The sequence below is a fragment of the Ctenocephalides felis genome, unplaced genomic scaffold (genome assembly GCF_003426905.1).
Source record: "Ctenocephalides felis isolate EL2017-DRISC unplaced genomic scaffold, ASM342690v1 CF-g0.4_SCAFFOLD_00845, whole genome shotgun sequence".
In the NCBI taxonomy this organism is placed as follows: domain Eukaryota; kingdom Metazoa; phylum Arthropoda; class Insecta; order Siphonaptera; family Pulicidae; genus Ctenocephalides; species Ctenocephalides felis.
Genome location: NW_020536999.1, coordinates 92,450,437 through 92,473,661, shown reverse-complemented (window position 1 = coordinate 92,473,661; position 23,225 = coordinate 92,450,437). Strand labels below are relative to the sequence as shown.

Here is a 23,225-nt window from a genome sequence, read left to right as displayed (position 1 = left end):
GGGATATCCTACAGAACGTCCCATAGGTGCGACATATTAACATGTTTCGGATAAGATCAGGATAAGCGGGATATCCGTAAGGCTATCGCAGGGACAATGAATGTCCGCGCGTGGATATCCTGTGGACGTTTTCCAGGATGTCTTGTGTTGTCTGGGACAGAAACCCCTAAGGGCCCATGTGGTCCACTTTGGGAACCACTGATATACAACGAAATTGTCTGAAAGTACTAATATTAACCTAAAAATCCTTTGCAGAATTCATTTGCAAATAAATACTTAAAACATTTTGTAGATTTAGTTTAGTTTAGTAGTTTTTGTAGGAACCCCTAAGGGTCCATGTGGACCACTTTGAGAACCACTGATCTACAACGTAATTGTCTGAAAGTACTTTTATTAACCTAAAAATCCTTTGGCAATTTCGACAGCAAATAAATACCTCTTATAGGATTTTGCGAAAACATTTGACAAAACTAGTTGACAAATATTTATACAACTAAATTCAAAAATTACTTTGTCTCCTACCTTAAGGTTATAGAGTGTCTTCAAGAAACTAAGCCATATCTATTTCCATTACTTCGGGCACTAATTTTAAAAATCACAATCAACTCAAAGATAAACTTGTACACCATTTTTTATCATAGATTGTTAGCTTTAATTGTATAATTATCAGAAATAATCTATCAAGTGTGGAGGCACGTTTTGCCATTAAAAGTTGTAACAGATTTTTTCCTTGATAACGTGAACAATGCCGCGTTTTTAAATGATCTGTTCTGTCAGTCCATTGTAATAAAATTTGGAATTATGATAAAAAAACTTATGTAAACTTGTAAAAAAAATACGTTTTTCTTAAATTATGCTAGCATAGTATTGTACTTGTACGGTTAAATTAATATATTTAAATTTATTTAATTTTTTTGTAAATCAAATTAACAGGTCTGTTCCGTCATTCCCTTACAAGGTCTTTGCATTTAGGGAAAATTAGAAACGTGTAAAAGTACTTAAATGTGTAAAAAATACGTATTTATTAATTTATTACGCAAATAATTGTATTTATTTTGGTTAAATTAGAATATTTTTATTTATTTAATTATTTTTTAAATAAAATAATTTTTTTTCGTGTGCTGGTGGTTGGTTGGTGCTAACTGGCTGTCACTTTTACTTCGGGTTGGTTCGCATAAATAAATAAAAGATGGAGGACATAAAAATATTATTTTTTACACATATTTGGCGATTAAAAACATAATTTACGTTTAAAATACTAAAAAAATGTTTGTCTAAGCATTTTACATCTATTTTCAAACATTTACATAGTTTACATTTGTGCTAAAATGGCATTTTATGGACTTTATGAACTTGGTTGATGAAGATGTTGTGTTTCAAAATGGCGAGTATGATATAAAAATACAATTTGACTCTATTATATTTGCATACAAATTGACATGTTTTTGCATATTTTATAGATGAATTTACATATATAGTGGGTGTAATTATTTATATTAATCTGTACTTGTGTTTGTAGTGGATTGTAGATTTATGGTGAGCCTGGATTTAATTTTATATTGATGGATGGTAAAAATGTTTTGAGAAAAATTGTTTAGAATTCAAGATGATTGATAGTTTACTGGTAAAAAATATAAAAGTTTGCATCTTATATTAGTTCTTATCTATAAAATAGCGTTGTCATTAAAAGAGAGATTTGTGCTAAAATTAAGTAATAAAATAAATCTAAATCATTTAACAGTCTAAAATTTTGTAAATATACATGAGAAACATTATTATTAATAATAAAATTCCCTAAAAAATTTCTTTATTTTGAAGGCTTATGAGGAATCAATTCAAGATGAAAGCTTTGAAGCATAAAATCTCTATGTGGATACCCAAAGTATAATTCAAACAAAAGTATATTTTTTACAGCATGCAACGTAGATATCAGTTTTCTTGTGAAGACTTATGATAAATCAATTCAAGATGAAACTTTAAAGCACAAAGTCTCTATATGGATACCCAAAGTATAATTTAACATAAATAAAAATATATTCTTTACACCATGCAACATATATATCAATTTTGAACAAAATAATCTTTTGAAGACATGATAAATTAGTTCACGATGAAAGCTTTAATACTCAAAATCTCTATATGGATACCCAAAGTATAATTTAATTGGAAACAAAAATATATTCTTTACATCATGCAACATATATGTCAGTTTTGAATCAAATTTTCTTTCAAGACTTATGATAAATCTATTCGAGGTGAAAGCTTTAAAGCACAAAATCTCTATATGGGTACTCAAAATATAATTTAATTCAAACAAGAATATATTCTTTACACCATGCAACATATATACTCGTATATCAATTTTGAACAAAATAATCTTATGAAGACATGATAAATTAGTTTACGGTGAAAGCTTTAAAGCACTAAATCTTTACATGGATATTCCAAGTATAATTTAATTTAAACAAAAATGTATTCTTTACATCATGCAACATATATATATATCAATTTTAGATAAAATTTTTGCTTTGAAGACTCATGGTAAATCAATTCACAATGAAAGCTTTAAAGCCCAAAATCTCTATATGGATACTCGAATTAAAATTTAATTTAAACAAAATTATAGTCTTTACACCATGTAACATATATATCAGTTTTGGATCAAATTTTTTTTTGAAAACTTTATGATAAATCATGATGAAAGCACTTAAAAGTTTCTATATGAACATTCAAAATATAATTTAATTTAAACTAAAATATATTCTTTACAGCATGCAATATATATATATCAATTTTGGATCAAATTTTCTTTTAAAGGCGTATGATAAATCGAGAGCTTTAAAGCACAAAATCTCTATATGGATACCCAAAGTATAATATAATTTAAACAAAACTATTTACATAATTTATGATATATTTTAAACTAATGTTTATATTTTTTGTTTCAGATTAGTTGTTCTACGAGAAAATCGAGCTTGAAGAAAAAGTAAGCTTTAAAATATATAAATAGGTATGAAAATTTAATTTATTTATAAATAATTGTAAGTATGCTCAGAAATATTAATTAAAATGTTTTAATTAATTAAAAATTTAAATGTTTTAAATTGAAGCATAAAATGCTATTCAAAATCAAAATTATTATATCATTAACATAAGCTCAAATTATTTATTTATTTATTTATTTAAATAAATAAAAACTATATCAGTATTAGTTATAAACTAAAATAGTTGTTGATTTAACATTGTAGAGTTTTATATAAAAGTACATTTGTTTACTATTGAAAGATGTTTTATTAATATTAATTTTATATTTTAATTAATTATTTCAGACAATAATTATTCTAGATAATTTAGTTAGCTATAAATTATCTATTTGCAGTTTTTATTTATATTTCATTTTTAAGAAAAATAGAAATATAAAAAAAATCTTCCTTAGCTTGATTAGTTTTAAGTATGATAAAACATTTTATAATTGTAGATAATTTATCTGTCTGATAAATATCTTTTACCTAATTTATTTATCTTAGAAAATATGAAAAGAAAAGTGTCAAAAATATTCCAGGTTTAAAGGCTTTTTTAAGACTTGAAAACTTATTCTAGTGTATAATAGTACTTGGGACTGTTGTAGATAATTTTGTTAGCTATGGGTTATCTTGATGCTGATTTTAGATAATTTTTATATTTTAAGAGGTATAAGAGAAAATATGGAAAAATGTCCTCTCGTAAGCTTTGAAAGAAACTGACTAGAATAATGAAGATTGATATGAAGATGAAAATATAATTTTAAGTATGAACTCAATCAGATAAATTCATAGATGATTTATCTAGCTAAAAATTATCTATAAGCAGTTTTCAAATAATTTTTATTTTAAAGATATGAAAAAAAATGAACTCAGATTTGAAAATGAACTTCATAAAGTATTTGAAGATGAAAGTATTAATTTAAGATCAAACTTATAGATAATTTAGCTAGCTGTAAGTTATCTTCATGCAGTTTTTAGATAATTTTTATATTTTAAGAGGTAAAGATGAAAATATGGAAAAATGTCTTCGTAAGCTTTGAAAGAAACTGACTTGCATAATAGAGACAAAATTATAGCTTCAAGTGATAATTATTATTTATAGATAACTTAGCTAGTTACAAATTATCTATAAGCAGTTTTTAGTTAATTTTTATTTAAAAAATGAACTGAGATTTGTAAATGTATAGCAAACTTTATAAAGCATTGGAAGACGAAATGCAATTATTAATTAAAGTACTTATTATTTTAAAACAAATTTATAAATAATTTAGCTAGCTACAGATCATGTGTATGCAGTTTTTAGATAATGTTAATATTTTAAAAGTTATAAAAGAAAATATGGAAAAATCATCATATTTATTTATATATTTAAAGATTTGGAGATGAAAATATAATTTTAATTATGAACTCAATTAGATAAATATATAGATATTTAGCTGGCTAAAAATTATCTATATATAATTTTTAGATAAATTCAATATTTTAAGTGATAAAAAATATGGAATAAGTCCTCATATTCTTTCAAATAAACTGTCTTACATAATGAAGATTAATTTCGAGACAAAAATATAAGTTTAAGATCTGATTATTAATCATAGATAATTAAGCTAGCTAGAAGTTATCTATATTCAGTTTTTAGATAATTTGACTCTTCAAAAGTAAAAAAGAAAGTATTAAAATGTCACATATTCTTTTTTAAAAAAAATGGCTTACATAATGATTAAGATAATGAGATTTAAAGATGAAAGTATAATTTTAAGTGCTAACTATATTAGATAATTTAATTAGCTAAAAATTATCTATAAACTTTTTAGATAAATTTAATTTTTTATGAATTATAAAAGATAATATGAAAAATATTCTCTTAAGCTTTCAAAAACTGATTTGTCTGGGGAATTGGAAGACGAAGATGTATTTTTTAGGTACTAATTATATTAGATAAATTTATAGATAAGTTAGTTAACAACAAATCATCTATATGAAGTTTTAAATAATTTTAATATTTTAAAAATTATAAAAGAAAATATGAAAACAAATTTTATGAAATTGACACGAGAATTTGAGGAAAAATTTAAAGATGATTTAAATTTAAAGCTTAAGAAGAATATATAATATTGCAGATAATTTCATTGCCTACAAATTATCTAAATGAATTATTTTGATTTCTTCATTATATAAAATTATTTCTAAACTATAGTTTAGATATTATTAACGAAGTATAAAACTGTAGCAAATTATATACTTGCGAATTATAAAGATGTGTTTATAAACAAAATTTTAAAAGCCTAAAAGCATGTTTACAATATTTTGTTGTAAGGAAAGATAATAGATAATTTATCTATCTTTAAATCTTTCTAACATAAAATTAAATATTTTTATTAGTTTTTTATTTATGAAACAAAATATATAAAACATTCGCGTTGAACTAGAAAATATCTTGAGCATATAAAGACTTTTTCGGAGCATTAAAAGAGCATTTAAAAAGATAATAATATTTAAAGAAAATGTATACAATTTAATTAAGTCTTTTAAAGATCAAATTTTAATTTATCAGATAGTTTTTTTTATGCAGAACTTAAAGAATAAATAATGACTATGTCTGATTAAAGGCTTTTTTGATGCATTAAAGCCTTTAAAAATCTTTACGAGTCGAGTTAAGTACGAGTTTTTACAAGATAATCATATATAGAGAATGCATAGATAATTTAATTATCTTTAAGTTTAAGACCAAATTCAAATTTATAAATAAGTTTTATATTTATAATGCAAAATATAAAAAAATATCCATGCTTGATTGGGAAATCAAGCTTGTAACATATTCGAAGGCTTTTTTGAAGCATTAAGATAGTATTTACATACAAGATAATAATATTTAAAAAAATATAGATAATTTAGTTATCTTTAAGTCTTTCAATGACTAAATTTTAATTTATAAATAAGTTTTTTATTTATAATGAAAAGTATAAAAAAAAATGTCTGTGCGGTATTAGAATTATATTGAAGCATATTAAAGGCTTTTTTAAAGAACCAAGAGAGTGTTTATGAGATAATCATATATAAAGATAATTTAATTATCTTTTAGTCTTTTATAGTCCAAATTTTAATTTATAAACAAGTTTTTAACTTGTAATGAGAAATATAAAGAAAAATATCTATGCCTAATTAAAAACTATCTTAAAGCATATTAAAGGCTTTTTCAAAGCAGTAACAGAGTCTTTATAAGATAATCATATCTATAGAAAGTATAGAAGATAATTTAATTACCTTTAAGTCTTTTATAGAACAAATTCAAATTTATAAACAAGTTTTTAACTTGTAACAAGAAATATAAAAAAAAATCTATGCTAAATTAAAAACTATCTTGAAGCTATTTAAAGGCTTTTTTAAAAAACCAAGAGAGTCTTAAAGAACCAAGACCATAATATTAGAAGAATACGTAGACAATTTAATTGTTTTGAAGTCTTCAATAGACCAAAATCAAGTTTTCCAATTAGTTTTTAAAAAAAATGTTCCATACAACATAATTTAATATATACCAAATATTATTCGAAATTTTTTATTATAAACAATTTATTTGTTCTAAAAATACATAATTCATTTTGACAAATAAAATTTACTTTGACAAATAAATTTTATTTTGACAATAAATAAAAATTTTAAGCACTCACCTTATTTTTTCGAGCCTTAAAATTCCCCACGTCGTCTCTGACACAACTTGACACTGTATAATTAAATAATAATAATTAATTAATAAAAATCATTAAAAATTAATAAAAAATCTTTACAAAACAAAAATACAAAAATTTTTACTTCAAATACAATTTACAAAAATCATATATAAACAATTTTAGTAACAATTAAATTGTTATTTTGAAATGTTAAATTGTGATTTTTGGAATGTTGATTTTTATTAAATCTTACTTTTTTTAGGTTTTGTGCCAAATTTTTTGGACTTTTTTGCTTAAGAGGAACAATTGAATGTTTTGGGATCAATTTGGAGTCTTTGTGCAAGAAAATAAGTACACTGAGGGTCTTGTAATCAAAAAAATAGATAGATGGAAATTAGAAATATGATATAATATTAAAAAATTTCAGGATTTGTACAGGTATTTTATATTTTTTTATTAATTAAACTACAGTAAAATATTTTGATATATTTTTACATAATTATTTAAATTATAATTATTTATATTTAAATTTATAATATTTTTTTTACTTTTTTTTATTTATTTATTTACATATATACATTATTTTCATATCTCAGACAGAGGTGCCTAGTATAAGAGATTATGAAAAACAGTTTTCATATAATACATTTAATCACAATACTTTTTTAATAATTAAACTACAGTAAAATATTTTAATATTTTGAAATATTTTTACATAATATTTATAATAACTTTAAATAAATTAATAATATTTATTAAAATCCATAAATATTTTTTGCAAACTGGGATATTTCTTTATATTTTCTTTAGTAAATCGTAAAATATTGAAAGCACCTAGAATTTGTGTTTAGATAATTTTTAGATAACTAAATTATCTACATATGTATCAAATATTGTAAATTTATAACGCAATTTGTATGTATTTAAAATTGTTTCAAAAATTTTCTTCGAACATACAAGACTTAAGTTGTTTGTTTTGCTTTATTAAAAAGAAATTATCTAAGTTAGATAAAAATTGTTTTGGTTAATATTTAGATAATAAAATTACCTATAATTTCATCTACCTTTAATTCAATGTTCCAATTTAATTGTTTCAAAAATGTTATGTAAGTAATTGTATCAAAATTTTCTTCGAACATACAAGATGTGAGTTGTTTGTTTTGCTTCATTATAAAGAAATTATCTAAGTTAGATAATAATTGATTTTGGTAAATATTTAGATAATAAATTTACCTATAATTTCATCCGACTTTAATTTAGTGTTCCAATTTAATTGTTTCAAAAATTTTATGTAATTGTATCTAAATTTTCTTCGAACATACAAAAAATTAGTTGTTTGTTTTGCTTCATTTTAAAGAAGTTATCTAAGTTAGATAAAAATTGTTCTGGTTAATATTTAGATAATATAACTACCTATAATTCCTTCCAATTCCAATTTAATATTTGTCTCGTCTCAATTTAGTGCCAAGACATTTTTTAATATTTTAAATTATCTACAACATACATTCAGATACTTTTTAGATAAATTAATTATCTATAACTTTTACTAATTTACTTGTAATTTAATACTTTGAAAGTTTTTATTAATAACACGTTTTTTATAATATTTTATTTTATACATAGGTTATCTAGATTCTAAATAAACACATAGATGCATAACATTTTTATCTAAAAGATACTTTATGTATTTATTATAATTTTATTGCCAACTTTATTTCAATTTAATTTTGATTTTAGGCGGAAAATTTAAATTTTAATAAGTATTACATTTTAAATATATTATTAAATATTTAAATTTATTTATATAAATATATAATTTGATAATTTTGGATGTTTTTTCAAAATTTGTTTAATAAAATAAAAATTAATCATAGTATTGAATTAATTTATCCTAAACTCAAAGTTATAGATAACTAAATATATTATCTTTATTTTATTAATTTATAATAATAATTAATAATAAAAATATATGAAATTAATCTTATTTTTTAAAATAGTTAGTCGACTGACTATTTAAAGATCTTTAAATGATTTCTAAGTTACTTTTTTATATTATAGAACAAAGATCTTAAATTATTATTAAACTAATAAAGTTAAAGATAAGTAATGATAAATAAAATAATAATAATATAATAAAAATATATGTAATTTATCTTATTTTTTAAAATAGTTAGTCGACTGACTATTTACAGATCTTTAAATGATTTCTGAGTCACTTTTTTATATTTCAGAATAAAGATCTTAAATTATTATTAAATTAGTAAAGTTAAAGATAAGTAATAATAAATAAAATAATAATGTGATAATAAAAATATATAAAATTAATCTTATTTTTTAAAATAATTAGTCAACTGATTATTTAAAGATCTTTAATTGATTTCTGAGTAACTTTTTTATATTTTGGAACAAAGATCTTAAATTATTATTAAACTAATGAAGTTAAAGATAAGTAATAATAAATAACATAATAATATAATAAAAATATATGAAATTAATTTTATTTTTTAAAATAGTCAGTCAACTGATTATTTGAAGTTCATTAAATGATTTCTGAGTCACTTTTTTATATTTTGGAACAAAGATTTTAAATTAATCAAGATATTATTAACTAGATTCAAAGATAATTAAGTTATCTACAATTTATACTAATATTACAATTAACAATAATAATATATTGTAAAATTCGTTTTACGATTTTAGAATTAAATTTATAACTTGAAGTTAAAAAAAAATGTGGAGTTCAAAATATTTTTTTACTGCTAGCTTTATGTATTATTATGTAAAACTAATTAGTAAATCTAAATTTAATATTTGACAAAGTTAAAGATAATAAAATTATCTGCAATTTATTCTTATATTATAAATAAATAAATAAATAATTATTTTGTAAAACTGCTTTTAGTATTTAAAAATTACATTTATAACTAAATTTTTGAATTTCCACTTAAAGAAAATTAAAGGACATTTTTTATATTTTGTTTTATAAATTTAAAACTAATTAATAAATCTAAATTTAATATTTAATTAAATTAATGATGATTAATTTATCTACAATTTAATATTATTAAAAATTATTTTAATTATAGTATTATTAAAAATTATATTATATTAATAGTATATTTTACCTCCTGTTGCTCCTTCGCTTGAAATTCATAAGGACCCATGAAATCGAATGGCACCATCACCAACCCCTGGGGTCTCTGGGGTGAAATTTTGTTTTCTTCATAGACATAAATCATCCCCCGTTTTATAAAAATGTGACCAGCTTGATCTGTAAATATCTTGTACCATATTTGAAGGCTTTTTTAAAGCACTAACAGAGAATTTACAAGATAATCATGGTTAGAGAGAAAATATAGATAATTTAATTATCTGTAAGTATTTCAAACGCCAAATTTAAATAAGTTTTCTATTTAAGCTCTACCAAAATATAATTTCCACAGGTTGTGGGTCAACAGGACCCATTAATAATTATAATTCGAATAAGGAGAGATGTGAGGTCCTTGGGTCATGAGTTCGAATCCCTGGTATCATTATATTTGATAATAAGGTTTTAAGGAAAATCCATGGATATATATCCATGACTTTTTGACATGAAAGATTGAAGGAATAAATGTGTATGTTTTTGACTTTTTGAAGGGAAAAATGTTTTTTTTAACACATTTGATTTGAGTAAAAAAGCATGGATATATATCGATGACTATTTGACACAAAATATTGATGGAAAAATGTGCATGTGTATGTCTATTATTATCTTGAATAACATCTGTGATTATTAATTAAGCTTGTTATAGTTGAACACAAAACTGATTATCTATAAAATAAAAAGCTTATTTATAAATGATATTCATTTATTATAATATAAATAATTATAAATATAAACATTAATTATAAATCGTATATATATATATATATATATATATATATATATATATATATATATATATATGAATGGTAGATATGGTATATATATATATATATATATATATATAATTGTATATTTCTAGTATTTGCACATTAATATAATTGCACTTAATTACATTATTAATTTCTAGTATATAAAAATAATTTGCAAAGATCATTTGTTATAAATATTTTATCTAAATCTATAATCCTATAAATTATATATAGTCAGTCGAGTTTTTAACTCTACATAAGAAGAATAATTATAAGATTTATATATAAATAAATAAATATATATATATATATATATATATATATATATTTATTAATGTAATACATATTATGTATATACATAAATATGTATTCATGATGTTTAAGAAATTTAATAGCATGAGCTATTAAATCGTATTGTAAGTTGTCTGAAAGTGTTGCAGATGGTTTAAAAGTGTTGTAGATGGTTTAAAAGTGTTGTAGATGGTTTAAAAGTGTTGTAGATTGTCTGACGTTGTTAAAGATTGTCTGACAGTGTTATAGATTATCTGACAGTGTCGTAGATTGTCTGACAGTGTCATAGATTTTCTGACATTGTTATATATTGTCTGACAGCGTTATAGATTGTCCATGACTATTAAAAATGTCCAGAGAGTGTTTTAAATTGTCTGAGATTGTTGTAGATTGTCCGAGAGAGTTGTACATGGTATAGGAGTGTTGTTGATTGTCTGAAAGTGTTGCAGGTTGTCTGAGGGTGTTGTAGATTGTCTGAGTGTTTTTCAGATTATATGACATTGTTGTAGGATGTACAAGATGGTTGTAGATGGTCTGGAAATGTTGTAGATTGTCTGAGGGTGTCCAGGAGTGTTGTAGCTTATCTAAGAGGGTTGTAGATGAACTGGGGGTGTTGAAAAAATAAAACTACAAAAACATTGCTTAAAAATCCGTGGAGAGATATCTTTGAATATTTGATAAAAATAAAATGGCAAAAACTTTGTTTAAAAATCCGTGGATAGATATCTAATATTTAAGAGTGTTGTATATGGTGTGGGAGTGTTGTAAATTGTCCGAGAGTGTTGTAGATTGTCTGACAGAGTTGTATGTTGTCCAGTAATGTTGTAGATGTTCTGACAGTGTTCTAAGATGTGCAAGTTTTAAATTTTAAGAGCATTGTAGCTTATCCGAGAGTAATGTAGATAGCCTGGGAGTGTTGTACATTGTCTAAAAGTGCTGTAAATTGTCTGAGAGTGTTGTTGGTTGTCCAAGAGTGTTGTAGATGGTCTGGGTGTGTTGTTGATTGTCTGAGGGTGTTGTAGATAGTCTGAGAGTATTGCACATTGTCTAAAAGTGCTGTAAATTATCTGAGAGTGTCATAGGTTGTCCAAGACTGTTGTAGATGGTCTGGGAGTGCTGTAAAATGTGTAAGAATGTTGTAGATTGTCCAAGAGTGTTGTAGCTTGTCCAAGAATATTGTATTTTGTCTGAGAGTGTTGTAGATGATCTGGGAGTGTTATAGATTGATTGAGGGTATTGCAGGTTGATTGAGAGTGTTGTAAATAGTATAAAATTAATTGTAGATTGTCTGAGAGTATTGTAGATTGTATGAGATTGTTGTAGATTGTCTAAAAGTAATTGTAGATTTTGTGAGAGTGTTGTAGATTGTATGAGAGTGTTGTATGTGGTCTGGGTAGGTGTAGATTGTCTGAGAGTGTTGTAATTTGTCTGAAAGTGTAGTAATTTGTCCAAGGGTGTTGTAGGTTGCCCAAGAGTGTTGTAGAATGTCAGAGTATTATAGATTGTCTGACAGTGTTGTATGTTATCCAAGAGGGTTGTAGTTTGTCTGGGAGTGTTGTAGTTTGTCCAAGAGTGTTGTAAGATGGTCTGGGAGTGTTATAGATCAATCTAGAGTATTTCAGGTTGATTGAGAGTCTTGTAAATAGTCTAAAAGTAATTGTAGATTGTCTGAGAGTGTTGTAGATTGTATAAAAGTGTTGTAGATAGTCTGGAAGTGTTGTAGATTGTTTGGTAGTGCTATAGATTGTCTACGGGTGTTGTACGTGGTCTGGGTATGTTGTAGATTGTCTGAGAGTGTTGTAATTTATCTGAGAAACTTTGTAATTTGTTTGAAACTGTTATAGATTATCTGAGAGTATTGTAGATCATCTTGTAGTGCTGTAGATTGTCTCAGAGTGTTGTAGGTTGTACAAAAGTGCTGAAGGTGGTCTTAAGTGTGTTGTAGATTGTCTAAGAGTGTAGTAATTTTCCCAAGGATGTTGTAGGTCGTCCAAGAATGTTGTAGGTGGTCTGGGTATGTTGTAGATTGCCTGAGAGTGTGTAATTTATCTGACAGTCTTGTAATTTGTTTAAAAGTGTTATAGATTATCTGGGAATGTTGGAAATTGTATGAGAGTATTGCACATTGTAATTGCAGAATGTTGTAGATTTTCTGAGAATGTTGTGGGTCGTTTGAAAGTGTTGTAGACTGTGTGAGAGTTTTTCAAATTATATGAGAGTGTTGTACAAAATAGCCTAAAAGTAATGGTAGATTGTCTAAGAGTATTGTAATTTGTCTGAGAGTGTTGTACATTGTCCAAGAGTGTTGTAGTTAATCTAGGAGTGTTATAGAGCTAGAGTATTGCAGGTTGATTGAGAGTGTTTTAAATAGTCTTAAAAGTAATTGTAGATTGTCTGAGAGTGTTGTAGATTGTATAAAAGTATTGTAGATAGTCTGAAAGTGTTGTAGATTGTTTGGTAGTGCTGTAAATTGTCTGCGAGTGCTTGGAGGTTATCCAAGAGTAATGTAGATGGTCTGAGAGTGTTGTAGTTTGTATGGGATTGTTGTAGTTTGTCTCGAGGTGTTGTAGTTTGTCTGGGAGTGTTATAGATGGTTGAAATATTTTGTACGTTGTCTGAAAATGGCGCTGTTTGTCTACAAATACACCTTTTACAATACAAATATTGCACCTTTTGCAAAAAAATATCATAGAAGTAGTCAGCAACCAATTGCTATCTTACTTATCATATTACCATCATCCCACTTTAAATTTTATAGATTTGGATACTTCTCCAGTATGATCAGTTATACAGATGTCCACTAGGTACTTAAATACTTGCTGCTAAATCCAAAAGGCTCGATGTTATCATACAGAACCATTAGTATAAGATTCTTAAAATCCAAAATGTGTTTCTTAACATTATTCGTCCCTTCATTGCATCTCTAGTAAATATTTATATATAAATTCACACACTGCTTATAGTATGTGCTGATGCAGAACCCTCTTGGCTAAATTGTGCGTCCTTTTTGAAGGCCTTTTGGAGTCAACTTTGCTGTATAGGTCTGTTACTGAATTCTGCTGATCGGGCACAACTAGAAAACAAATATATTTGTATATATATATATATATATATATATATATATATATGATTTAGTTATTAATTTTGATGTTGAGATATATGAGTAAGTTCTTGTGGGGCGATACATCAAAAAATAAAAAGCAAAGATTTATAAATTAATCTTTAATTCCAAACGTTTCGACATTCAATTTAATGTCATCATCAGTGGAACTAAAAACAGTATAAAAAATTAATCAATAACTTTTTATACTGTTTTTAGATCCACTGATGATGACATTAAATTGAATGTCGAAACGTTTGGAATTAAAGATTAATTTATAAATCTTTGCTTTTTATTTTTTGATGTATCACCCCACAAGAACTTACTCATAAATATATATATATATATATATATATATATATATATATATATAATATATATATATATTTAATTGTTTATTTATATATTCATCTGTTACCTGGACTTTGTACGGTTTGTAAACTCCTGGCTCGATGAAGAGATAATCTTAAAGGCTTTTTTGGAGGTGTCGGTCTTAGACTATTTGCTGAACATCTATATTAAAAATAATAAATAATAATAATAATAATATATATATATATATATATATATTAATTGAAAAAAAAGCCCATCTTGGGCACAGCGGTGTGAAATGGAAATGGGAAAATTCTCACACTACTTCTTCCCTGAATCGAGTTTGAGTTTAGCTCAGCTCATAGACCTGCCTTAGGGCAGTACTACCCATTATATTTTATATATATATATATATATATATATATATATATATATCCTTACCTCTCAAATTCCAAACTCTTGGAGCTCCTCTCGTCCCACCGGTGGTCCATCGAAGTCGCCTCGGCTCCATTGCTCAAGACTTCGGCTCTTTCCGCCTTATCAAATCTCATATCAATAATCTTCCGATTATCGATCGAATTGATGGGAATGGAAATCGGTTCATCAGCGCTCCTGGCGGATGAATAATGAAACAACTGTTTCGTCCTGGAACGGCGCTTCACTTCTGGTCGCTCTGGACGAACCTGGGTAAAGGATAGATGTTTATTATATCTCTTGTAACTTTTGAACCATTTGATTAATATGAATGTTGCTTTCGGGAGATTTGTGTAAAATTAAATTATCTACAATATTGTCTAACAAAATTATTAGCTGCAGCAACTCGGTATACCTTAAAATCTCAAATCAAAATAGTTATTATATGAACACCCATGTTGATGCATCTATTTATTACATCTCTTGTAACCTCTAAACCATTTGATTAATATTAATGATGCATTTACGATTTTTTTACAATATTACCGGAGGCGTCCTAGGATTCGTCATCCTGCTCCCATCATACTGCATATCTGCCCCCAATTTGACACCATTCTCACAAACATCACCATTAACAACTTCACCATTCATCTGGTCACCATTAACATCAGTTTTATTCAAACTCTGGCTTGAATTCATCAGACTTTCGTTCTTGAGGCGGTTAATACGTTCCTCCTGACTCAAAATTGAGTTTCTCGCGCGTAGTTCTTTGTGAAAGTGTTATTTTTGTCCACAGAATTCGAGGAGCACCTTGACTCACTTCTAGACTCTGAATTTATGGATCTGCTGTCCATGGTGGATTTTCTCCAATCAGGAGGAAAAGTCTAAAAACATAAGATATTTAGTGAATTTCTAAATTTTTGTTTGTATCTATTTCCCTACCTCGTCCATTGGGTGATGTTGTTTAACAATTTTTCCTCTCAGCAAAGTTGCAACTTGTGAACCCCTTCGGAAGACTTCTACAGTTTCAGGAACTTCAAAACCATTAGACAATGGTTTTGGAGTGAAGTCCATGTTTGGTTTTGCTGGTTCATTATTGGCAGGTGTAATTAAGGATCTTTGGTAAGTTGGTTTTGGATCATTGGTTGGCATTGGATTGATGTTTTTGTAATTAGGATAATTAGTGGGATCATTAGAAATTGGACTAACTTGTTGATTGGTTTGGACAAAATTGATACCATGAGGATCTATTGAACTTGGTTCAATAAAAGTGTTGTTAAAATTAGATTTGTTATAATTTATATCATCTCCAGGTTTGTTTCCAATGATAAGTTCTACAGTTTCCACATCTCCTCCTGGATTTACATCCTGGTTACTCTTTTCTGTTACAATTTCATTATTTGGTGGTCCTGGATTATTCTTTGGTTCTTTTAAATTTGGTTTACGATCCAAGGAATTTGCAGGATTCAAACTGTCTGTTACATTTATTGATGTTATGTGCTGATCTTTGGTTTGGAGTTCACGTACCTGGAAAAAAAATAACAATAACCAGGTGTATGTGGCATTTAGCCTTAAGGCAAGAATTGATAATAAGCTATTTCAACTGTAAAAATAGTTGTAGAGTTTTTTTCTCCTTACCTGTTCTTCCAAATAGCAAATCCGATGGGTCAACCTCAAATTATCAGCTTTGAGTCTTCTATTAGCACTATTTGAAGAACTAGTCAGTGTGGTACTATAATTACTGTCCAAATTTTGACTGTGACTCCTTCTCGGTCTTAATACTACAATTTCTGCTGGATCATAAGACACTGCCAGAAGTCTTGAGAGTTCATCCAAAGTTGAGGATTGGGAGAGATTTCTGGATGCTCCTAAGATTTTACCATTGACTTCTAATAATCTAAAATAGGAAAAGAAATTAAGATACTGCACACACACATATAAATATTTTTTTCCAGTGTATTTGCAAAATAGACCAAAAGTAATCATTCTTATCAATCAATATTTTTTACCTATCTCCTTTCCTCAAAGGTTCTCCTTCAGCAGCCCAATCAATATACAATCCGAAATTGGTCCCATCTTTATTATTATTGTTATTATTATTAAAAGTAACGCCCCATCTTGGTCTCGAAGGATCACAGGACACAGTAACTGCCACCAAAGATAATTGGACGCCAGTTTTTAGCCAACTAGAATGGAAACAGTAAATTAATTTGTCCTGGTGCAAAAATTATATAGATACGTACCTGAATATCGTTTTTTTCTGCTCTGGAGACCCTTGAGCTTGTTCAATACGTCCCTGGAGAGACCTCAATTCCTCGGAAATGGATAGCAAGTCTAATTCTTCTCTGCCAAGGGCGTATTCTAACTCTGCTTGTTTGATCCGGACATCAATGTTGCTAAAATGGTAAAAAAAGATGTTACTTTAATGGAACAGTTTGTAACGTTGCTATAAGTTGGTGTACTTCCAACAAATGTATCTATTTTAATAATTTCAATTCCTTCTTACTCTGTAACATCCAATTTCCTCAAAGCCTTCTTCAGTTCCCCAATTGCGTCTTTTTTCCTATCAGCCTCCAATTTCAAAGTGGCCAACCGTCTTTTGGCGATCACTCTTTCAGCATCACTCATCTGCAAATTGGATCTCTGCTGATTCAGCAGATTTATTGAGTCGTTCTTATGCTGCTTCTTGTGATTTCCTGAAGAATGTAAAGACGAGGTTGGGGGATAGTGGACTCCTAATTGGGCTCTTAGACTGGAATAGAAAAAATGATGTAAATATTGATGGCACGGGCAAAATGATGGTGGTTTAATTGGGTAAAAGTTTTCTAAGGAAAGTCAGATAGCAATAATATTGATAAAAAACATGTCCTAATTCTAAAAATTAATCATAACATTTTGGCAACAGTAAACCAAAAATCATCTAAGACCAATTCATAGATAATTCAACAATCTAAAACTTATCTAACCCCACTTTCTACCTACAACTCCTATTTTTCCCTAACCTAACCAAAATAATCTTCTTCTTTACTCACTTATGTATCACAGCATCCCTATCTTGCAGAGCGTTTCTCAACCTTCTAATTCACTGGTGCTTTTGGAACCTGTGGAATACAATCTGGGTGCAGAACCTCCATGGGAATTTGTTAAGGAACCTCCTGTAGTCGAACCTGGTACCAGATTCTGGGAACCTCCACAAAGAGACCCACTGAGAGAACCTCCAGCATGGCGCCTTCGAGGGGATTTTGAGGAGCTCACCAGGGAGGAAAGGTCCATCTGGGGAAAAGATAAACAGATAGATAGATAAATGAATATATGCATAGTTAGATAAATTAATATTAAAGATAATATTGTTTGTAATGTATCAAATTAATAAACAAATAAATCATGTACAAATGAATACATAAAATATACTGCATTTTAGTAAATTTACAACTATCTACTATAATTACAGTAGCCTGAAGAGCTTGTTAGAATGGGAGCTTAGAAAATATTATACTAGCTGACCCGGCAAACGTGTACTCATAAAAAAAATCTCTAGAAGATGTTTACTAGAAAATTTGCTGATTTTTGTGAATATAGAAGTGTGTGGTATATAAGAAAAAGGAAAAGCTAACATAACATGTATGAATGATTTACCCATTGCAAAGCAAGCCACATATAAATGTTTCTGTATATTAATAGTCATTGCAAGTGCCAAATTAATCTGAAACCTATTTCATTTAAATTGATTTGACACAATTAGATATTCAAGGTATTTGGTATAATAGTTTCTTCCTGCTTACGGTAGGAATCTCATCGGCCCAAGCGACCCGGGCGCCATACACCCGGGTCGCTTATGCTGAATGTCGATTTCGAAGAAACCAGGACAATAGTTAGTGGAATTAAAGTAATTGGAGTTTGGAACTGTGTGTGATAAATTTGGGACTTAAATAAAAATCACCCAACGGATACTTAAAGGATTTTTTACCTTCAGAAGAATCTCATACCAATTGCCTGTTAAACAACTATATATCATTATTATCATAAGCATTTTTTCTTGAAGTTTCATTTAGATAGATAATACTAATATCATAAATATATGATTTTCGACACTTAATATATATATATATATATATATATATATATATACTAGCTGACCCGGCAAACGTTTAGCCATAAAAAATATTTCTAGAAGATAAGATGTTTACTATAAAACTTACTGATTTCAAACGTAGAAATGTATAAAAAGGAAGCTAATACAAAATATATGAATAGTTTACCCACTGCAAAGCATACCACATATAAATGTGTCTGTATATTAATAGTAATTGCAAGTGCCAACTTAATTTTAAATTGATTTTATTGGCACATTTAGATATTCAAGGTTTTGATATATTATTCAGTAATCACCGGGGGACCCCGAGCGGCGGTAGCAATCTGAAATCCACATAGATTCTATATGCATGTCACATCGCTGAAGGCAAGCTTGTGGATTTCAGGTTGCTACCGCCGCTCAAATCACACGGTGTTTACCAAGCTTTTTACGAATTCATTAATTTCTAAATTACAAATCAAATCATTGATTTTTGAATTATATTAGACTAAAATTTCAAAAACTTTGTGGAAAAATTTACGTGCACCTTGTTTTAGATAAAAAACTGTTGCATCTTCAGATTTCAAAATTCAATCTACACTTGTTTTGCTAAAATTTTTATTTTTGCATACCTATCATAAAATATATAAAGATGTACTATTTGTGCGCATCGGGAAATATTTGTGCAATGGGATAATAGGGGTGGACAACCCTAGATAATTTTTTTTTTTTTTGAGTAAAATTAATACTCAAGAGAATCTTGAATTGAAATTTAGTAAAAAAAACATTCATTGACTGAAAAGTTGGTGCAAAATGATTACTAAAATGACTAATAGAAAATAGAGATTTATATTAGGGGGTTAAAAATTTAGTATTTTTCAATTCAGCATTATAAAATTTAAAGGATACAAGAAAATTTATTCCATAATTTAAAAAAAAGTTAGGGGTGGCCAACGCTTAAATCAATTAAAACATATAAATAGTTAGAAGTAAAAAGAGTTCAATGTATTATTCAATTTAGAATTATAGAAAATTAAAATAAATAAAATTGGTCCCAAAATTTAAAAAAATATATTGAGGGTGGACAACCCTCGATAAAAATAAATAGTAAAAAGAAAAGATTGAAGTAAAAAGAATTGAAGTATTTTGAAGAAAGATTTGAAGAAGAAAGAAAAGAAAGTTGGTCCCAAAATTTTGAAAAAGTGGCAGTAATTGAACAACCCTTAATAAATATAAATATAAATTTCCATAAACTCAAGATAATCTGAACTAGAATTAAGTTAGATTTAAGTGAAATATATTTAGATTACTAAAGGATTTTTACTAAATATAGGAGTTTGTGGTAGGAGGGTGAAAATTCAGGATACTCAACAAATATCTACTAAAATGCATAAAAATCAATCTATTATTACCTTCGGTGCAATATTTTCGATTTGTGTCATCTTGGAGCTTTTTGAAAAAACCTGAAATAAGAAAAAATGAAACAAAATTAATATAAATCATTTATTTTGTGAAAAAAAATTATCCTAGCAAACGTTCGCATGGAAACATTTGAATACAGGTAAAGAATTTTCCTGGATTCAATTTTGCGAATTGAAGTAGTAAAAAAAATTTCGAATTGTTTATAAATAAACATATAAATTTGTTTAAACGAATAGTTAAAGTTTGTGAAGGTTTTGGAAAGTTTGTTGGTGTGAAGAAATTTCGAGAAGAACAAACGAGGTGAGTGAAATTTTGTAGTTTTGAAAAAATTGTTTGTCGTTTTTTTTTTAAGTTTTGAATTTAAATTTATAACAAGGAATTAAATTTAAATTCAAACAAACATTTGTATATTTTGGCAATTAAATTTTATATTTGGAATAATAAATTTTGAAAAATATTTTATAAATTTTGCAAATTTCAAATCCATAAGTCAAATTTTATTTTGATTTTCGATTTCACAAATTTAACTATAGTAAAACCCTGTTAAGACGATTTCCCAGGAACCAAATATGCGTTTTAAGCGAAAAAGAGTATTACGCGGTTTAGGGACAATTATGTCAAATTTAAATAAATCGTGAAGGCGTTATCGATTGTTCTAGTTTTTTAGACATATGTCATTTATCAATGCAATTTTAAAGTATACCGAGTTGTTGTAGGGTGTTGTATTATTAGACAGTATTGTAGATAATTTAATTTTAAACCATTTAGCCAAATACATCATTCATATTAATCGAATGGTTTAAAAGTTACAAGAAATATAACTAGTGCTTTGAAAATCATTATTAAAACTTCGCGACTAGGGTGCAAATCGGGACAAATGCAACGGAAGTCCGTTACGCCCTAACTGTTCGTCATTCGCTCTCGATGAGATCATTTCTATATGGATCGATTGTGATTAGTCGTCACGTATGTGAATAGAGATCTGTTGTTGTATGCGTACCGGCATCAACGTTGTATGCGTACCGATATCAACAAGGAAATCGGCATAGATATATAAACATTTTAAAGTTACATCGTTAAATCTTGATTTAATGAAAAATGCCTGAATCAGAAGAATATTTTACCCTGTTCCTTGAAAATAATAAAAAAATTAAGCATTTGTGCCGTGTACTAATCGTAATTTATTGATTAGTAATTATTTCTATATTATTCGTAGTTTTCTTTAATCTTTGAAGTTATTAAAATGGAAAATATTTTTAGGCAAGACACATATTACAGGCGTTGTTTAATATAATCTACTGTGTGAACAAATATTAGAGAATTTATTAATCAGCAATTACTATATTTTCTCTAATGAACGTTTATTTCTAAATGCTAATTACAATGACAAACCGATCATGTCATATTTAAAGTATAACTTTAATTACATTATTGTTTTTAAATATTATACATATTTTTATGCTATTATATTTTTATGCTATTATAATTTATAATTATATAAATGTGTATAATGGTTGACACTAATAAATGTGTGCATCACGAGTATTACCATATTGATAATAAACATTATTCAAAATTGTTATAGATGTATTGTTATATATGTAGCAAATAAGTTTTACTTCAATCGCGTGTGAATCTTACGCGCACTCTTTTTTTAAATACTAATATTTTTTGAAAACTTGAAATTTTTTGGAATCTATCGATTTTTTTCAGATTTTTTTCCTGCGAGTTAATCTCGAAATTTGCATTACATTCGTATTTTTGTACAGGTCACCATGCCCAAAAGAAACCGAAGAAAAAATAAGCCGCGCAAGATTAGCTTAGAAGACATCAATAATAATCTGCAGGATGATGAACCAGACGATGAGGATTTCATACAATTTAAATTTATAGTGCAAAACTTGGACGAGCAAACTCCAATCGACCAGAATTTGGCAAACCAAGACTTGGTTCATCAAGATCCATCTAAGCAAAAGTTGATCGACGAGAATATTCCCTTAATCAACCAGGACCAAGAGATGGTTGTCCAACAACTGCCTGACATAGAAAAGCATCAGGATTTGATCAACCAAACCGACAAACAGCAATTTTGTAACAATAAATTGGTTGATCAACAAAAGCAATTAAACCAGGAGAACTTGGAAAATGGTGGATTAGAAGTTATTAATCAAAGCGACAAGAATTTGATGGATGAAGATTCAGACGTGGATGTTTGTGCGTTGGATCCAGTCGATCCTTTTGACTTCATCTTTGAAGAAGATAATGATTCTTACAATAGAACACTTAATCCAAACGTAATTGCAAGAGACATGTTGACGAAATCCAATGAAGTCAAACGCAATAATACCCAAGGTTTGTTGTCAATAAGTATTGTTTTTTTATATTTTAATTTATTTACATTTTCCAGATGGTGCTGACCACAATCTTGCTGCTGGCCAAAATAGCTCCTTAGAGGATAATGTTTTCACACAGGATGAAGTTGTTGATATAGTACCTCATCCTTGCGTCAGCACTCCTCCAAATTCAAAAACTCGCTCTGCAAAACGTGAATCACCAAATACTGAAAACAGTGATGATGCTGAGATGGTTCGGACGTCTAAGAAGATACCAAGAAAGACAGGACGTAAAAAACCAAAATACAAATGCCAAATTTGTGATCAGGAGTTTGATTTAAAGAGATCCTTAAATGCTCACATAAAATCTCACAAAATACCATGCAAACCGAAAGTTAAAGTTGAACCCAAAAAGAGGAGATTATATGATTCTGAAGTTGACAATTTGGATTTAGACAATCGAGGTATATTTGTGCCATCCTGCGATAGCGAAATGTTCCAACAAAATCAGGACCAGAAACAAATGGTAATTGAAACTATCGATAGAGGAAAATCAGAGGAAAAGGAAATTGATGTTGTACAAAATAAGGAGAATCATTATATAGGAAGTTTCACAAGTAAATTTGTGACTCTGCATAATCCTTCTTTTTGGAGCAATCCAGACTATGCTAGAGACCAGATCTCTGGCACAAA

General features: G+C 27.3%; 2 protein-coding genes across 2 annotated transcripts in view; both read right to left on the bottom strand.

Moving 5' to 3' along the window:
- LOC113370922 (battenin-like) overlaps positions 1-8,330 on the bottom strand; it is a 39,480-nt gene extending 31,150 nt beyond the window's left edge. Inside the window, exons 1-2 of the mRNA XM_026611596.1 lie at positions 8,105-8,330; positions 6,692-6,744 (exon numbers count right to left, since the gene is read on the bottom strand). The gene's annotated coding sequence lies outside the window, so the exon portion shown is untranslated. The remainder of the gene's footprint in view (positions 1-6,691; positions 6,745-8,104) is intronic.
- A 2,687-nt stretch (positions 8,331-11,017) lies between these two features.
- Positions 11,018-15,442, bottom strand: LOC113370940. Its single transcript, XM_026611612.1, has 4 exons — positions 15,252-15,442; positions 14,733-14,974; positions 14,398-14,492; positions 11,018-13,952 (listed from the first exon to the last, which is right to left on the bottom strand). Exons 1-4 carry the CDS (start codon positions 15,402-15,404, stop codon positions 13,837-13,839), a joined length of 606 nt encoding a protein of 201 aa, XP_026467397.1. The 5' UTR covers positions 15,405-15,442; the 3' UTR covers positions 11,018-13,836.
- Between the last annotated feature and the right edge of the window lie 7,783 nt (positions 15,443-23,225).

What these genes read in the sequence shown, in the direction of transcription:
- LOC113370940 (XM_026611612.1), bottom strand. Translation starts at nt 15,404, where the DNA reads ATGAATTCAAGCCAGAGTTTGAATAAAACTGATGTTAATGGTGACCAG. An exon ending in AAGAGTTTGGAATTTGAGAG is followed by an intron (nt 14,493 to 14,732) that starts GTAAGGATATAT and finishes TTTTTAATATAG; the next exon opens with ATGTTCAGCAAATAGTCTAA. An exon ending in ACAAACCGTACAAAGTCCAG is followed by an intron (nt 13,953 to 14,397) that starts GTAACAGATGAA and finishes TTTGTTTTCTAG; the next exon opens with TTGTGCCCGATCAGCAGAAT.